Genomic DNA, 19,528 nt, shown 5'->3' with positions numbered 1-19,528 from the left:
CTCTCAGGGTAACTCGGGATTTTTTTTTTTTTTTTTTTGTTGGTGCAGCATAAGCCTCAGGCTTCCTTGCACCGTATGGCTAATAATAATAATTATGCAAATTATCATGCCTATAAAAACATGCACACGCACGTTGCGAGCACTGCTTTTTTTTTTTTTTTTTTTTTTTTTTTTTGCTTGCTCAGTGGGGCAGTTCCATCTCCAGTACTCAGGATGGCTAGTCATCGTCGTTTAAATCAGTGCTACTCAAAGTATGGTCCGCGAACCGGTGCCAGTCCGCGACTAACTGGAAATACGAGTTTCCAATTTGTCGCGGATGTTACCGGTTCGCGACGATTTGTATTTTACAAAAGTATTTCACGACAGAGTGAAAATAAAATAAACTGGTCCTTCACCACAAATAGTTTGAGAAGCACTGGTTTAGATGATTCTTTGAAATGGCGGGCCGTTGGACAACTTGAAGCCGGGCAGTCGCAGGCGGCATGCTGGCTTAATGTGACACACAGTGTAATCTTGACATTATGGAAGCAGTTGCAGAAGAGAGGAACCATTACAAGAAGAGCTGGCCATGGGCGCGGAGAGCTACGTCAACCAGAACAGAGTAGTATCTGGCTCTAACAGCAAGACAGAACCCTACAATGTCGTCTTCTTTTTTTTTTTTTTTTTTTCTTTGTTAGTTGTTGGCGTATCGGCTTCTGTGGCCATAATACACCTCCCAAGGCTTTTGCACTACTCTGATCCAAGCCCGAGGTGGGATTCGAACCCGCGACCTTTGGGTTGCTAGGCAGGCACTTTACCCACCTGGCTAGCCCTCTACGATGTCGTAGAGGGCTAGCCGGGTGGGTAAAGTGCCCTGGTCGGCCTCTACGATGTCCTGTCATCAACTCTCTCTTCAGGTTGCTGCGACCACAGGTATTAAGAAGGCTTAATTCAATTGGACTCAATGCAAGGACGCCAGTGATTTGTATCCCATTAACAGCAGACCATCACAGAGCTCGTCAAAACTGGTGCCATGAATATGTGACATGGAGCCCTGACAAATGGAGTACAGTTCTGTTCTCTGGTGAGTCCCGCTTTAGCCGATAAACAGATTCTAGACGTCATTTCATCTGGAGACAAAGAGAAATGCGATGGAGGCTGTGTTCTTATGTGGGGCGGAATAATGATCAACGGCCACGCCCTTCATGTTTTTGATAGAAGTACCGAAAACAGATCCTCGAATCCTATTTGCAATTTCGTAGGAATGCGGTTGGCCCATATTTTCTTTTCATGCTAGACAACTCCACTGTACACAGAGCTCAAGAGGTGGAGGAACATCTTCAACATGCTTTTGTACAATCATGCATATGTCGAATGCTCTCGAGCGTCGTATTGCACCCCAAAAGCTAACTCTTTGGTCACTTGGTGAACTAAGTTCTGCGCTGGTGAAAGAATGCGATTTATTTCTATTATAGAAACTCTTATATAGAGCATCGTTCTCCTCTGTTAAGCCATACTGTCATGTGACCATGAATTTTCGAGCATCTTGTATCGGCTTCTGTAATGTCACCTTTTTGGTAATTCTTATTATTCCCCTATGATTGTCCCTTTTAATAAAAAATAAATTTTCTTTTTATACTCTGGGACGACCACACGGTCAGAGAAGTTTACAAGGTAGAGAGAATACAAGAAACAGCACCGTATTCAGCAATCACGGACTTGAACATGGGTCACTTTTACCTCTACGAAATTTCTCTGTCTTCTCATTTCATCGCTGTTCTATAGTACACCGCCATACCAAATTTTCATAAAACGAAAAGATTACGAGAGATTTAACTTTGTATGCTTTGTTTCCACCTCTGTACTTTAGGCAATTTAAGTAATTAGAAAGCGCAAATTAAGGGTTAAAGGGATTACCATTCCACAATATAAGTGGAACGTAAAACACATGCAGCCACCTGTCCCACATACCGAGAAGTCATGCTAGTCAACTGCTTTCTATAGCTAGTCAAAAGATTAAGGCGTATTCCGACACGGATAATAACTTCTGGTCAACTTGTGTTTTTTGTTTAAAATAAAAAAAAATTATTAAAATAAATACTGCCTTATCTTTGTACGTGCTACTCCAGAAATTTTTACTGCATTATCTTTGTACGTGCTGTTCCAGAAATTTTTGTGATTTTATGAGAGTGAAAAAAATTTATAATAAATTCCGGATTGAAAAAAAAATATATCAGGGAGTAACAGTGATTTACAAATTTCGAAATTAACAGAGAAACTCCAGTTACAAACTTCTATAAAGTATGGTCCGTTTTGTGATGTCACACCTCTGAGCTTTTTGGTTTGTCCTCCAGTGCTAACTACTGGAGGACAAACGAAAAATATTTCCGACAATAAAAAGTGGAATTTAAATTGTATTTATTTATCTCGATTTCTGATTTTTCAAATCAGTTGTAATGCAGGTGGTAGATGGCTTTCATCAACCGGTGAAATACCACCACTTTGCTTATTGGAGGCTTGAAGTGGTGAAACCCATGTTTAGTCTCTAGAGCAAAGTTTCCGGCATCCCCCTCCCCCCATACTTCTCCTTCAACCCTAACCCAAGCACGGTACTAAGTACTATAGGTTCTAATACCTCTCGTGTTTGGGGTTCACATAAAAAAAAAAATAATAAAAATAAAAAAATAATTTTTATGTTATTTTTACAAATCCGGAAAGTACCACAGGCAAGAGCTAAGAGTAATATAACAGGAAGAATGCTGCATTGTCCATCCCTCTTATAAACGCAAAATAAATTGAAATTAGTAATACACAAAATATATATCAATAATAAACAAAATAAATATAAATCAGTAATAAATATAAAAATGTATTTATTTTTTTAATATTTTTTTCGAGCTAACTGTGGCAATGCCATTGTTCGATAGCACTTTGTGGATCGCGCGCGATTTGGGCTGCCAGGTGTGCGGTATCTTAGCTTATTCGCCAGTATCTTCTAATTTAAATAAGTTTTTGTTATTTTACAGATTTCTTATTTTAATTCCAATTAAACCAGTTTTCATTACAATTGTTTTATAGAGTTTTAATAAATTTTGTCACCATTACTGCTGTTTAGGTGGAACTAAATTCTTGAATTTTATTTATTCTTAAATAGCTGAAATCATCACGATTCAACTGTTTTAAATAAATTTCAGTTTCTATGGACAGATGAAGGTAATAGTTCGTGCGGTGAATGTGTTTTGAGGTAACTTTATATATATATATACAGCACTCAATTGTTTGTATCGGTAGTATGCTGCTGTTTTTTTTTTTTTTTTTTAAAAACAGGCTCGCTAATTTTGAAAAATATAACAAATAAAAAAACACGACCTGGCGAGCAAAAAAAAGTATTTTTATTCATTTATTTTTTTATTATTATTATTTTTTTTTTTTTTCAACGGTCGCTCAATCTAGGATTTCTTATCAACAGATTTTACCGAACGCCCTACAGCTTAGCACTGACTGGGATATTAGAGATTTTATCGGAAAAAAAAAATATATATACATACAGTACATGTATTATATATATATATATAAATATATATATATATAATACTGTAAATAAAAGCTGCGCAATCAAATTTAAATTATAAATTGTAGATTACTAAAAACGGTTTAGGGGCTGAAAGCCTAAGACTTAAGACTATATGGAAAAATGTACTAGAAACCATAATTTTTAGTTCGTAGTAAATCACAAAAGCAGAGGAAGTGGGGTGTTTTTGTTACATATCATATATTGTGAATGCTTTCACAATGAGTTGCCTCTTATTGCACTACCTCCAATAAAGAACGCTTCCTCAGTTATGTTATTTTTGGTTTTTATGAGCATTAGCAACTAAGGCCATATTGCTCCGGGATATGCGGTGGTCATCTCATGACCTTTCCGCATCCTCCGTATTTGGTGGTGACGGGCTTGAATCCCGATCTAATCAAGAAGCGTGTGCTACGCACTGCTGCTCCTTCCCACCTGGCTACGGAGGCGCCGCTTCCTCAGTAAAAGACATTATTTAGGTTATTATTGTTGTAAGATTAATTATTATTATTATTTTGAATAAAATTTCCATTTAGTTCCATTCAGGGCCGCCGCAAGCGGGTGGGCGAGAAAAGCGTTGCTTACGAGGGCAGTTCAAGAGGGCGCCGAAATTTTTTTCGATATTGTTTTCTGATTGGTTAACGCTTGTCAGTGTTCAACATTTAGGGCGGAAATTTTTATTTTTCATACTAGCGGCACACAGGAACGCAGCGCTTTATATTTCAATTATATTTCAAATTAATATTTCTTTCTTTATAAGTATAAAGAGATTTTTTTTTTTTTTTTTTTGGGCCAAACTTCTTTCGCGTCTATTAAATATTTTTTACAGAAATCACCCAGCAAGTCTATCTGCTTTGAAATAATTGACGCCAATACACAAAAACTGAAAGTTGCGTTTACGTGAAACCGATAGCTGTTTTCTGAGGTCACCTGGCAACGGTAGCTGCGACTGATGAAAAGAATGTCTATTAATGAAGGAAAAAAAGTGAGAGATAATAAAGAATATTTGTTTACCCTGAAGCTTAGAGCAATTCTGTTGTCTCCCGTATAAACACGGCTATTCCAGTCGTACATTCTGTAAGTCACGTGAGAGTATCCACGGAAGGTAAGTGACACAGTATCTGAAATAAACAAGTATGTCACTGCACAATGCTTGAGTCTTAACTTTATGTTTTAAGCAAATTAACAAAATCATAACCGAAGACAGTTTCAGACAATAAGTAAGACGACAGCCAGGACCTACTTAATCCAGAAGGTACAGCAATAAGCACAGGACTCGCCAACTACTGTCAGTCACGCCAATGATTTTTCATGGGCCGCGAGAAATATGAACCTAAATCAGGGCCGTCTTTTGGTATTTGAAAGCACTAGTACTCTTCATTTGGTGTGTTTGTAGGCCCTAGGCACTCTTTATTCCGAGGTCTCACTACATTATATCAAACATACCTATTAAAATGTCCATGCGTTAAATTTAATTTTGTTTTTAAAGAAATTCGAAAGTCTTACAATAAAATTAGTATTGAATTCATTTCCACAACACTTATTCAAGTATTAACTTACAACGTGAACTATGGTGATGTTGTTAATGATTCCGATAAAAAAAAAAAAAAGGCTGAAGAGAGATTTATCAAGATATACAGGGTGTCTCAAAAATATTGGTACAAACGTTTAGGTGGCGCCTCCGTAGCCAGGTGGGCAGGAGCAGCAGTGCGCAGCACATGCTTCTTGATTAGACTGGGGTTCGAGCCCGTGAGCCACCAAATACGGAGGATGCGGAAAAGGTCAGGGAATGACTACCGCATATCCCCGGAGCAATATGGCCTTAGTTGCTAATGCTCCTAAAAACCAAATAACAACAACAACAAACGCTTAGGGGAGGAAGGTAACATCTAAAGGAATGTGAATCGCATGGGAACCCATAACCGGAAACGTCACCGTAAGTCGGTACACGGCGCTGTTCATCAGTTCGCGAGAGGGAAAATTTCTGGTTTACTCATTCAAGCAATAGTCGCCGCACGAAGAGCATGCATCGATATATGAACTGTGAGCTGGCAGACATGCACCTAGTGTATGGATTAGCAGAGGGCCCACACGGTGTGCGCCCCCATGCGGCACAACATCGCTTCGCAATAAATGTGTGCGCAGGTATGGTCGGTGACTGCTTAGTCGGCCCATATCTGTTACCATCCCGCATGAACTCCGCTAAATATCGGATCTTTCTTGAACAAGTTCTACCAGGGTTACTTGACGATGTTCCAGCAAATGTGAGACGCAACATTTGGTTTCAACATGACGGGGCGCCTGCCCATTATGGAAGGTGTGTTCGTGAACATTTGAACAGACGTTTTGGGCGTCGATGGATTGGCCGTGGTGGACCCGTTGCCTTGGCCCCACGCTCACCTGATTTATCGAGCTTTGATTTCTTTCTGTGGGGAACCCTCAAATCTATCGTGTATGAATCGCCTGTGGAGACTCGTCTGCGCTACTGCTACTGTCAAAGAAACTCCAGATGTGTTCGACTGTGTCCGCTAATCCATGCTGCGTCGGAGTCACACATGCATGGCGTCTCATGGTGGAACCTTCGAGCATCTGTTGTAACATCATGAAATGCATCCATCTCGTACTCCATTGTTAATATTATGTCAAATAAATGTTTGCCACTAATTACTGTCTTGTGTCATTTCTGCTTCTTGTGCCTCTGCTACTACTCTCCCGTGACGTTTCCGGTTATGGGTTCCTATGCCATTCACATTCCTTTAGATGTTACCTACCTCCCCTAAACGTTTGTACCAATATTTTTGAGACACCCTGTATGTGTTTAAAAATTGCTATGTAGAATTTTATTGTTGGAATAAAACTTGAATTTTAATTAAATTATATTTTTTCGGCCCTTAATTTTTCTTACGTCCTAGGCACAATACCAAAGTGGCTAATGGAAAAGACGACCCTAGTCGGAATTTGGACATTTATTATTTTTGTTTTTCTAAGTTCTTTTACTTTGATATGTGCCCTGAGCGAACATTTCGCCTGCACCCCAGCTTTTTTTTTTTTTTTTTTTTTTTCAGTTCAAAAATAAAAAAATTCCGATAATAATTCTGTAAATTTCATTAAAATCTTAAAATAAAACATAATTTATTAATTTAAATGTAATATAAAAGTGGCATTGATTATTGCATATTCTTTAAATTTTCTACTTCAAAGATTGAATTTTCAGGACGTAACGGCTGCAACTCTTTGGATCATTTCATCAACGCTACATCCTTGGGTGGATAGCATGTCCAACTGATAAGGCTGCCAACCGATCCAACCCATCTTTATCATTGTGGAACAGAGGTAGGTTTTGATTAATTGTATATTTGAAAAAGCGTCCTTCAGCGCTAGCAACTGATATCAGCAATATTACGAGAATTCTGAACACTACAAAAATTTTATCAGTGATGCCAGAAAATTGTTTGAACACATGAGATTTTCAGTGGGAATAACTGCCTTCCAAATGGAAATTTCGCAAATATTTCAATTCTTCATATAAATCTATAAGGGAGATGACCTTCTAATCACCATCTATATGCATAATTTCTAAATCCATATTGCAATTGATCGTTGTACTTTACAGTGAACTCTTTCAGTGGCTAGATTTGAGTGTCTAAAAATGTTGAAAAAAATGAATCCTAAAATTATATTTCTTTATCGTTACAGTTTTGCCTTTGTGTTCATTAAGAAACACTCTCTTTCGGGAAAAACTGTTGTATGCTCAAATTCGGGTTCAATGTCCTATTCAATCGCAAACTTTTTTGCATCGTCTAGAACAGTATTTCCCAACCTTTTTTAGATACGGCCCACCTACCAAAAAAAGCTTAAACTAATATGCAAATATATTAATTACTATTTTTAAATGCAATGATATGTAATCGTACTTAACATATGTAATATACACTCCCTTACCATTCATATCAGGACACCAATCCGCTGATAACGGAAACACGTTCTACCGAAGCACCACGTGTGCGTTGGGAGACAGTAGTACCATTTTGAATGCAAGATGCCAAAATCGACGAAGTTAAACTTCCAACGCAAAATGATAAAATGGTAAAGGGTGTCACATAAGCAGTCAGTCTGTATGTGTAATTTTAACAACACTAAAGATTCCTAAGTCGCAGATTGTTGATATGATCTGCAAATGGAAGCAGACTGGTGCTGAAACTTTGAAGCGATAACAGGAAAACCTCCGAAGCCCTGAAAAGAATCGTTCTTTTGGAACACGGGTCTATGTTGCAGCACACACAAAGACTCTCAGTGAGAGGATTGGGACACAAGCCAGAACAGTGCGAAGAACGCTGCATGATATGGATTAACATATGGGTTAGTATTAGTATTAGTAACGGCCGCATGGTTCAAGAAAGCCTACGGCTTATGCTGCACCAGCCAAAAAAAAAAAAAAAAAAAAACAATGATAAAAAAAAAATAAAAATAAATAAATAAATAAATAATAATAATTAATAAAAAAAAGGAAATTAAACCTATCATCCTATGCGCTTCCCTTACCCGAAAGTACTATCCAGATGACCTTTGAATTTCCCCAAACTGTCAGCCTCTACCACCCATGTAGGCAACTTATTCCAGTAATTTATAACTCGCTGGCTAAAATAAAACTTCCTGCAGTCCAATCTAAATTTTTCCCCCCATAACTTGAATTTATGTCCCCTAGTTCTAGCATCATTTATAATCTTGAAAATTTCGTCCTCATTCATTTTACTGATGCCTCTCAGAGCCTTAAACACCTCAATCAAATCTCCTCTAAGGTGTCTAGTTTCCAAACTCTGCAACCCACATATTCGAAGTCTTTCATCATATGGACACCCTTTTGCCGATCTCACCAGGCGAGTTACCCGTCTTTGCACCCTTTCAAGAAGCTCGATGTCTTTCTTTAGGTGCGGTCTCCATACTTGAACACAGTATTTCAAGTGTGGTCTAACATAAGCCTTATATAATGGGATTATCACGTCCCTATCTCTACTTGCAAAAGTTCGATAGATCATCGATAGGAGACCGTGGGCCTTCCTTGCAATCTGTTTACAATGCTCAGAGAATTTCATGTCTGACCGTATCGTAACACCCAAGTCCCTTTACTCCAATACTGGGTTTAGTTGAACTCCACCAAGTGAATAAGTTATTTTGGGATTACTGTTTCCCAGGTGTAATACCTTACACTTTGTTGGATTAAAGCATAGCTGCCATTTTTCTGACCATTCCTGAAGCCTATCTAGGTCTCTCTGAAGAAGCACAGCTTGACAGTGATCATTAACTACTCTAACAATTTTAACATCATCTGAAAATTTAGACATCACGCCCTCTATCCCTTCATCAATGTCGTTTATGAAAATTAAAAACAACAGTGGTCATAATACTGATCCTTGGGGGACCCCACTTCTTAAATCAACCCAATCTGAGGAATAGCCATTTATCACAACCCTCTGCCTCCTGCCCTGAAGCCATCCTTCTATCCATCTAAGGATTTTCCCAGTGATTCCAACCTGTTCCAGCTTATAAAGCAACCGCTCATGTGGGACTGAGTCAAAAGCTTTGCTGAAATCTAAATAAACAATGCCGAAATTATTCCCTAAATCCAGCTCGTGAGTGACCCTTTCGAAATAGCTAACCAGATTTGTTAAACATGATTTTCCCTTTACAAACCCATGCTGAGTATCCTTGAGAATTTCAATTCGATCCAAATGATCCTGAATTCCACCCTTGATCACTGCCTCCATGATTTTCCCTACTACTGAAGTCAGACCGACAGGTCGATAATTTCCAACTTCACTTTTAGAGCCACCCTTATGTATGGGAGATACATTTTCACTTTTCCAATCCAAGGGAATCTCCCTAGAGTCTAGTGATGCTCGCATAATTAGCCTCAATGGTTCGATGCACTCGCTTACCGCCTCCCTTAAGATTATAGGGTATATTCCATCAACTCCAGGAGCCTTACTGGTCTGTAGGCTCGAAAGTTTTTTCATTAAATAATCTTGCGAATTTCAATATCATTAATTACATATCTTTTTAACTTCGCTCCCACAATTTCCCATTGCCACAAAAGGCTTTTCATTTGTAAATATCGATGCAAAATAACTGTTGAGTTCATCTGCAATGGCAGCTAGTGTATTTATTACTATCCCCTTTCCCTTACGTAAAGGTCCGATCTGGTTTGTCCTGCTCTTCTTGGCATTTATATATGTGAAGAATTCTTTATCCCCCCCCCCCTATTTGCTCTGTTTGCTAGTGATTTCTCATAAACTGCCTTTGCCTGTCGAACCTTGTCTGTGGCTCTATTACACATCACCTTGTAGCTGTTATAGGCTTCAGTACTTTTTATTGCTCTGTAACCTTTCCATGCCACCTTTTTCTGCTCAAGTAATGTGGCAACTTCACTATTCATCCAACTTGGAACCCTTCTCGTGGAGTATTTTTTTAGTGGTATATACGCATTCAAGGCATCTGTGATTAATGTTTTAAAAGCGTACCACAGTTCAATTGTATTCATTCTCTGCGCGATATCTACCCAATTAATAGAGGCCATGTAGTACCTTAAGGCATCGTAATTTCCTTTTTTGAAATTAAAACCCATTCCTTTGCCTTTTACTTCTGCTACCTCTCTCGTCATCATCCACCGTAGAACTCCGTGATCACTTCCTGCTACTGGTTCCTCTACTGTCAGCCCTGTTATGTCATCTGATTCATGTGTGATGATGAGGTCTAGGATATTCTTTTTTCTTGTACTTTCCCTAACATGTTGATACAAATAACAGTCGTCTAGTTGATTTAAATTTTTTTTCCCCCATGTCGAGTTTCCTTCCCATTTACTCCAGTCAAGAGGCAAATTGAAATCACCCATAATAAGGCAGTGCAGTTATCCATAATCACACCAACAAATGCCAGATTCCATCTAAGTCGGAGTCTGGCATTTGAGTTCTTGGACCATAGACAAATGTAAAACTGTGCTTTGGAATGATGTCATGATGTGTGGTCTATCAGTCGTGTTTGGGTGTGGTAGATGCCCGGAAAAAAAAACAACTTGCCGGACTGTATCGTCCCGACAATAAAGTTTAGCGAAAGTTGCGTGATGTTCTAGGGTAGTTTTTTATGGAACCTCAGCATTCACGGTTTTGTCCAACACCATGAATGCTGAAGTCTATCTAGCTGTCTGATAATAATGGCCTGTACCATGTAGGCAGGACAATGCTTCATGTCATACTGCTCAACTTGTGACACTGGTCTGAGGACATGAGCATGACCATCTACCTAATACCATGTTGGATTGTCCAACCCAGGGCCCCGACCCTACAGAAAACCTCTAAGATTAATTGGATCATCGAGCTTGTGAAGAGAGAGAGACTGGTCACCACTTTGAAGGCCGAATGGTGGAAAACCAAAGAAATGTCAGAGGACACGTGCAAAACTGGTGGGTGGAGAGTGTTCCATGAGGAACACAGGCTGTTACAAAGGCCAAAGGTTTCAAGCACACTTTATTAGTTTTCCTGTAAATAAAAGTTATTTGTACATGTATGCAGGTATCCGGATATTAATGGTGGAGCAGTGTACATTAATTTGTTGTAGATATCTTTATTTCTCTGCGTTATCAACAACATCACAGATTTGATCAAGGTTGGTCCGTTATAACGAACCTAATCCCTCTGGTGTTTCATTTCTTTGGAATTGGAGAGGAGAAAATGGGTGGACGTGATGCACACAGCTTTATCTAAGGCTTTTGATACCATCAGATATGGCGCCTCCGTAGCCAGGTGGACAGGAGCAGCAGTGCGTAGCACACCCTTCTTGATTAGACTGGGGTTCGAGCCCGTGACCACCAAATACGGAAGATGCGAAAAGGTCAGGGAATGATCACTGCATTATCCCCAGAGCAATATGACCTTAGTTGCTAATGCTCCAAATAACAACAACCACCATCAGATATGATCTATTAAAAAGACTGCAATCATACACTATTACTGCAGCGCTTCTGGATTAATTACCTATTGCATTATTGATTTTTATAATCAAATTCTTATGTAGTCAGGAAATTATTTTTTATTCTTTCTGAAAACGAAAAATAAAAAATAAATTACTGCGAATACATTGCTAGCATATAGACTGGCAGATACAGTGAGTGTTGCGCATGTTCAGTCAAGTCGGAACTGCTCCGTCAGAATGCCAATAGAGACAAGTTGGAGCTGGCTGCGACTAGCGAGCTAACTGTGACTCCCGACACTAAACTGCGGGATTACCGTAGCATGTTCTCTTAAATTACAATGTACGTCACGTTAATTATAGCAGTACTACTATTAATTAATACTAGCCTACTACCACTGCTACCACTACTACTACTACAAAATTATAAGTATATAATATTTTTTGTCTTATTGTCTTTTTTTTTTCATTTTTTTCAGATATAAAAGTATAAATTATAAATCATCTCTCCAAAATGTATTCTCACAAGTCAGGAGCCCAGAAAAGAAAAGACAAGAAAGAACAAGAGGAAAATGAAAAAAGGGATCAACAAACGCTCTTTCAATTTGGATCAAGTGCGGCTTCAAAAAAATTTTTTTCATTGAACTCACCTATAGAATTGGAGCAAGAAGAAACTATTGGAAACCTCATCCCTAAACAAGGAGCAGTTGATTTGGGTAATCATGCACAGGATTTTGATGAAGGGGCGGATACAGAAAATGAAAATGGAAAACAGAAAGAAACAGACACACAGGAGCATGTGGAAGTGAATTTGGAAAACGAGAGGAGTAATCATAATGCAGGCCTTGACATTGTATGTATCACAACCAGGGCTCCCACTCCTGGGTTTTTCCACCCAGATCTGGGTTTTTTGATTGTCATCTGGGTTGATAGGTTTTTTTCACAAAAATATCTCATTATCTGGGTTTTTTCGGTAATTTTTAATTTTAAGTCAAAATTTATTTTTATTTCTTGTAAATACAATAAAATTGAATACATTTAATAACAGTTTACAATTTTCTTAATTTTATATTCTAACAATACTGATCATAATTTGTAATATCTCAAGTGCTTGTACAAAATACTACAAATGTAAAAGGATTTCAAAGTTTTCGCAGGGTTCTACACTATGAAATTACGCTTACATGTTCATACATGTATGCTTACATGTTCATACGTGTAAGCATACATGTTCGTGTTACTAACATGTATGCACAGCCTATTGAGCAGGCGGAAGGCGGTCTTTACTGCACAGTCTTTCGTGATCGTTTGTGGTATTATTGCATTATTTGGTGTGATTTTTACATTTATGCGTGTACTACATATAGTGATATAATAAATTTAAATTGTAGTGACTATTTCTATTTTATGTTAATGGATTAGTGATTTATTTTTTATTTTATAGAACATTTTAAATAAGATAATTGCTAATTAGCCATACCCACAAATTGCCCACAATGTCTGAAACTTGTTCCCCACAGAGAAAGATGAGTAAATGGTGGTATACTCAAAATTTTAGAAATGAATGGTTAGAAGATCCGGAATTAAAGGATTGGTTGAAAGAAGACAGTAATGAAAAAGGTGCGTCTTACTGTATTTGTTGTGAAATGAAATTAAAGAATGCCAATAAATCGATGTTACTATTGCATAAAAATACAGTTAAAAAAAAAAAAAAAGTGCAGATATTGCTAAGACAAGTTCAACGTTAGACACGTTCTTCACAAAACGTAAACCTACGGAGAATGAAGAAGTAGCAAAGGCAGAGTTAACAATTGCTGCACTCATTTCTGAGCATAATATTCCATTTGCGCAATGTAAGCAATATTGATAAGCAATATTCATGATAGCAATATTGCAAAACAAGTTCAGATGAAGGCGACTAAAGTCTCTTATCTTATACAAGATGGCATAGCCTATCATGAAAATATATACATTTCTAACATATGCAGAAACAACAAGTTTTCAATGATAATAGATGCAAGTACAGATTTATCTTTATCGCAAGTTCTAGCTGTTGTTTGTTAGATATTTTGATATTCAAAAAATTGATGTTGTAGATGTGTTACTTGACACTGTTTGTGTCGAAAATGGTACTTCAGAAGGGCTTTATCAAGCTGTAAAAGATCTTTTCATAGAAAAAAAAAACATTCAAATAAGTAATCTCGTTGGCTTTGGAAGTGATAATTGTGCCACTATGATGGGTACTAAGAGTGGGTTCCAGTCATTGCTAAAAAAGTATGTACCATCAGTATTTATAATGGCATGTGTTTGCCATTCTTTTGCATTATGTGCTAGTCATTCAGTCAAGGTACTGCCATCATATCTAGAAATATTTATAAAAGATATCTCTTGTTATTTTTCCCGTAGTAGTAAAAGATTAAATGAGTTCAAAATGATTCAAGATGTTGTAGATACTGCTAAGCATAAAATCCCCAAATTAGCACAAACACGTTGGTTATCCCGTGGCAATGTAATAAAAATTATTATTGAGCAGAGGGATGCGTTAGTTCTTTATTTTCAGTCTCAATCCAAAATTGACAAAATCGATGGTGCAGGAAATATTTACAATACTATGATCACCAAAGGAACTAAGCATATGTTGTTGTTTTTAGGATATGTACTGGAGAAAATAAACTGCCTGAATATTGAATTTCAATCTGAGCATTTCAGATTGCACTTACTTCATTCAATGGTTTCAATTGAGTATAAAAATATTCTTAGTTTTTTCATAAAAGAAGAAGTCATTACTTCGTGCAAGCTGGTTGAAATTGATCCAAGCAATGCAATAAATCATAAGCCTCTGAATAAAATATATTTGGGAGGCTGTTGTATGGCCTTATTAAATTCAACACCACTTGGTGACAGTGAAAGCAGGTTTAAAAATGACTGTTTAAAATTTATTGTTGAACTTTGTATGGAAATCAGAAAAAGATTTCCTCTAAATGATGATGGAATTATCGCCAGTCTCAATGTTCTTGACCCAGCAGTGATACATGATCGTGCCAATTCGCCATCCTCAATTTTCCATTTAGCAATGCAGTTCCCTCATCTTGTTTCTGAAGACAAACTAGATCTTCTAGATGATGAATGGAGATCATTTCGTTTAAATCAAGATTTAGATTTCTCTTACAAAACCATCCCTGAGTTATGGTATCTGTTACGTAATGTAAAAGATGGCTTTAATAATTCTAAATATGAGATTTTATCTAACTTTATGACCAGTCTAGCTATTTTACCTCACCCTTCGGCAAGAGTAGAAAGAATCTTCTCCCAAGTAAACCATATAAAAACAAAAGCCACAAACTCCCTTAAACCAGAAACTGTGAAAAATCGACTAATGGCAAAACAGGCGATAAATAGATCTAATCAAAATTGCTATACAAGGAAACCTAAATCAGAATTGGTAAAAGAAGTCATACAAGGAACTTGTCATAAAAGATACGAAGAACGTTTGAAAAAAATGAAAGAACTTCAAAAAATAAATGTGGAGGGAACTGAATGGGATGAAAATTCTGATTACAATTAAATAAAAGATATTTTTGAATGGTAAGTTTTGTCTTATTTGTGTTGATATACTATATGATGAAAACTAGGTTTTTTTTGGGTTTATTTAAGTTGCAATCTAAGTTTTTTTTAAAATTTGTGAGTGGGAGCCCTGATCACAACCGAGTTTCCATTGTATGTATCACAACCGAGTTTCCTTTTCTGTTTCCAAAAGGAAACAGAAACGTATGTTACGAATGGTCACATCCCTTTGCCTAAAACATTCCCAAAAAATACCTGCAATCAAGTTTTCCCAGAAAGCATACTGAAATTTCAAAGCATAATGGAGAACTACATGTAAGAGATGGGCTTGTCTGGAGTCAATAGAAACAAGCATTACATTGCTTTTCATGTCGATTATTTTGGCACAAGACAGTCAATAGTCTCAAGACTAGCACTTCTGCGTCTAAATCTGTACTGGTATCTGCTGAAGGCTGGGATTCTAATGGAAAGTTGTGGAAACTTTCATACAGGATCCCAAAACATGAAAAAGGCAATAATCACAGAGAATGTTATCTAGCTTGGCGAGAACTAGAAAGGCGCCTGCTGTCTGGGACAGGAGTTGACACCATCTTAGAAGCGTCAATCAAAACTGAAGCTGTGAAATGGTACAATCTTTTAAAGCGCATCATCGATGTTGTACTCTTCTTGGGAGAACGTGGTCTGGCATTTACTGGTTCATCGAATTGTGATTCAAACAATGGACACTTTTTAGGACTCATTGAATTGCTCTCCAGGTGGAACCCATCCTTCAGGAGTCACAGAAAAGGAGTGAGCGGCTTCAAGTTCATTATCGGCCCCCTGACTCGCAATATGAATTTATTGCAGAATGCTCGAATCTTGTGAAACAATACATTTTGCTAGAGAGGCAATCTGCAAAGTACTTTGCAGTAATAGTAGATGCCACACCAGATTCCTTCCATATTGAACAATCAACATTTCTTTTGAGATACGTTATTGTAAAAGAAACGCAGTATGAGATTCAAGAAAGATTTCTCAAGTTTTCAGATTGTAGCAACAAAAGAGAGGAAGAAATTGCTCAGTTGATAACCGAGACATTGAAAAAACATGCTATTCCTCTCAGTGATTGTACAGCTCAAGCCTACGATAATGGGACAAATATGGCTGGAAAATACAATGGCGCACAAGCAAAAATACAAGAACAATGCTCAACAGCAATTTTTTCACCTTGCGTTTGTCACACACTCAACTTATGTGGAAATGATGCTGCTGAATGCATACCTAAAGCAATAACCTTTATCGGAACAATGTAAACTGTGTACCACCTGTTCAGTTCCAGTCCTAAGCGGTGGGAATTACTACAAAACCTTATTGGCTGTTCTGTTCATGGTATGTCTGAAACAAGATGGACAGATCTGTTTAATGTGTAAAGCCTTTTGCAGCTCACTTGCCCGGCATTAAATTAGCACTGGAAGACCTAGAACTAAATTCGTCGGCCAAAACAAGAAATGAAGTCCATGGAGTTTTATTACATGTGACATCTTTTGCTTATGCTAAATGTCAGCCGTGTGGTACAATATATTAGCTGGTATAGATATTTGCAACAAGGTAGAGATGCCACACTGGATGTTGAAGTACACTGGTGTGCAAAACTTAAGGACCAACACTATTTCTAAAGGGCTACAACCATAAAATCAAACGAAACAGCCTGTGGCGATGTACATAACTTTGGCCGTTCAGTAGACAGCTGGTGCACATGCAAAAATTTGAATTGTGATGAGAGGGCTCACATAAATAGATAAAAGCAACAGTTCAGCAGTTATGTAAAAAAAAAAAACCGAATGGTGAGCACGATTGTTACAGACGTTCAATTGCTTTTCATACGGTGCTACAGACAACGAAATGGCCAGTAGACAACATCTGGATGACTTTATCCGGGATCGAATAATTGGGAAGCTCGAGGAAGGTCGAAGTGCGAGGAGTGTGGTATCGCCCCTAGAATCGTCTCGCGTGCGTGGTCGGCTTTCAGAACGACAGGTATATAGCTGTTCGAAGGACCAGTGGTGGTCGTCCACGAAAAACAACGCCCAATGATGACTGCTATATACTCCTACAATCCAAGAGGGACTGACACCAGACTGCGGGATCCATTGCAAACCAGCTGCACAGGAGCACAGGACCCAGGATATCGCGGTTTACTGTGGCCAGGCGACTCCACAAAGGTGGACTGTTTGCCCGACGGCCAGTACGCTGTGTCCCTTTAACACTTGCCCATCGGAGACACCGCTTACAGTGGTGCATCGAACACAAGGACTGGGCAGCAGCGCAATGGGATAAGATAATCTTTACTGATGACGACAGATTCAGTCTCAGCAGTGATTCTGGACTTCAGCTAATCTGGCAAGAGGTTGACACACGGTATCACACCGCAAACATCACTGAAAGGGAACGATATGGCGGTCGACGTGTTCTCGTCTGGGGAGGCGTTATCTTGGATGGATGTACATAACTCCATATACTGGAAGGCGGTACTGTAACCGGTGCACGCTACTGTACTGAGGTAATTCTTCCCCATGTGCATCTGTTCCGAGGTGCCATTGGCCGCGAGTTCCTGTTTATGGATGATAAGGCCACACCCCCCATCGCATTGCAGCTGTTGATATGCTTTTGGAAAGTGAGGACATTGTTCGTATGGAGTGGCCTGCCGTTTCCCGCCGATCTAAATCCCATCGATCGAACCCATATGGGACGCTCTGGAGAGACGCCTAGCGGCACGTCCACACCCACCAGAAAATGTTCACCAGCTGAAAATGGCGCTGAGAGAGGATTGGACGATGTAACCGCAAGAACTTATCAACAACATAGTTCTAAGTGTGGGCAGGCGGTGCAAAGCCTGCATCAACATTAGGGGTGGCCATAACTCCTACTGAGGACCACCTCTTCCCTTTGTTCCATCTTTGCTCGTGATGCATCTATATCATGGCAGCCAGTGCTATTTTGCCATTTTTGAATAAAGTCCCTCTGTACATTTTGTTTCCGTTGTTGTATCAGTGTTATTATTATTATTAGCCATATGGTGCAAGGAAGCCTGAGGCTTATGCTGCAGCAGACAAAAAAAAATATATATTCCCGAGTACCCTGAGAGAGAGAGAGAGAGAGAGAGAGAGAGAGAGAGAGAGAGAGAGAGAGAGAGAGGAATCACCAAGAAAGAGAAGAATGATGATATCCAGCTCAGGACCCTGGGTGTGCCAAGCCCATACTCACCAGATATGAGCCCCTGGTGTTATTTGTTTCCTTCATCATTTCTGTACCTCACGAGGTTCCTTTGGTATGCTTTTCCCATATCCAGGCCACTCCTATGAAAAGCTATAGGTGAAAACCTGTCTGGTCCTTAAGTTTTGCACACCAGTGTAGCAAACATAGGAACTCTCCTCACAGATCTGACAAAACTTCGAAACAACTTGAAATGCATGTGGAATGAAGCCAAATTGGTTGCGTCAAACCTAAAGATAGAAATAAAACTCTCCCGTAGATGTGGATTTAGGCGCAAGAGGGCAAGGCCGCATGATGACAGCACACCTGATGCTAACTTGGAGGAAATTAATGACACAGATGATACGCCAGAAGAGATCTACTTCAGAAAGTGTGTTTTGCGTTTTGGTAGAAGATGTTATAGCAGGATTAACTTTCTGCTTCAATGCTTTTAAGCAGTTGGCAAAAAAATTTGATTTCTTGTGGAAATATTATTTCGCCACGTCTGAAAGTGATGTGGAGAGAAAAGCTTTATCTTTATCAGAGAAATATCCTGCTGACCTTAACGATGATGATTTTGGAAAATAAATCAACATTTACCCTCAGTACATAAAGCAAATTTTGTAAATGCACATTTAAAGCCATTAGATCTGTTGAACTTGTTAACAGAGTACAGACTTGTGATCTGTTTCCAAATGTTTGTTTTAGCTTAAGAATACTATTAACAATTCCAGCAACAGTTCTGCAGAGAGGTCATTTAGCAAACTCAAGCTGAATAAGAATTATTTAATGTCTACAATGTCTCAGTAACGTCTTGCGGATTTGACCAGGTTAAGTATTGAATCAAACATTGCCAGAACAATTAATTTTTATGCTGTGATCCGAAATTTTTCACAAAGAAAGGCCAGGGAAGCTCTTTTTTTTAAAATTAAAGTGAATATTAAGCCTATCTACTTTTTTTTTTTTTTTACTTTTTACTAATAATTATGTCTTGTGATGATCTGATCTAATCTGCATTGCAATATAAAATGATGTTTAAATGTGAATTCTTTCTCCTTATCTGTATTGTAGCATAAACAAAGATGTTTAAATCAAATGTGCTTTCTTCTCTCTGATCCTCTTTTATTTTATTTTGTTTATATTTATCATAGAGGGAGTATAGGAGCATAAGGCCTCAAATGCAGAAAATCAACAGAGCGCTCCCACCCCCTCACTCATCTT

General features: G+C 38.3%; 1 protein-coding gene across 1 annotated transcript in view; it reads right to left on the bottom strand.

Annotated features, from left to right (window-relative positions):
• LOC150081798 (axotactin-like) overlaps window positions 1-19,528 on the bottom strand; it is a 638,696-nt gene that overhangs the window by 538,994 nt on the left and 80,174 nt on the right. Inside the window, exon 6 of the mRNA XM_090378896.1 lies at window positions 4,565-4,671. Within this exon, the coding sequence (XP_090235022.1) occupies window positions 4,565-4,671 (107 nt within the window). The remainder of the gene's footprint in view (window positions 1-4,564; window positions 4,672-19,528) is intronic.

Source organism: Mastigoproctus giganteus, chromosome 8 (assembly GCF_048544385.1).
Source record: "Mastigoproctus giganteus isolate SK-2022 chromosome 8, ASM4854438v1, whole genome shotgun sequence".
Lineage (NCBI taxonomy): Eukaryota > Metazoa > Arthropoda > Arachnida > Uropygi > Thelyphonidae > Mastigoproctus > Mastigoproctus giganteus.
Note: the sequence above shows the minus strand (reverse complement) of the source record. Positions and strands in the feature narration are given on the sequence as shown.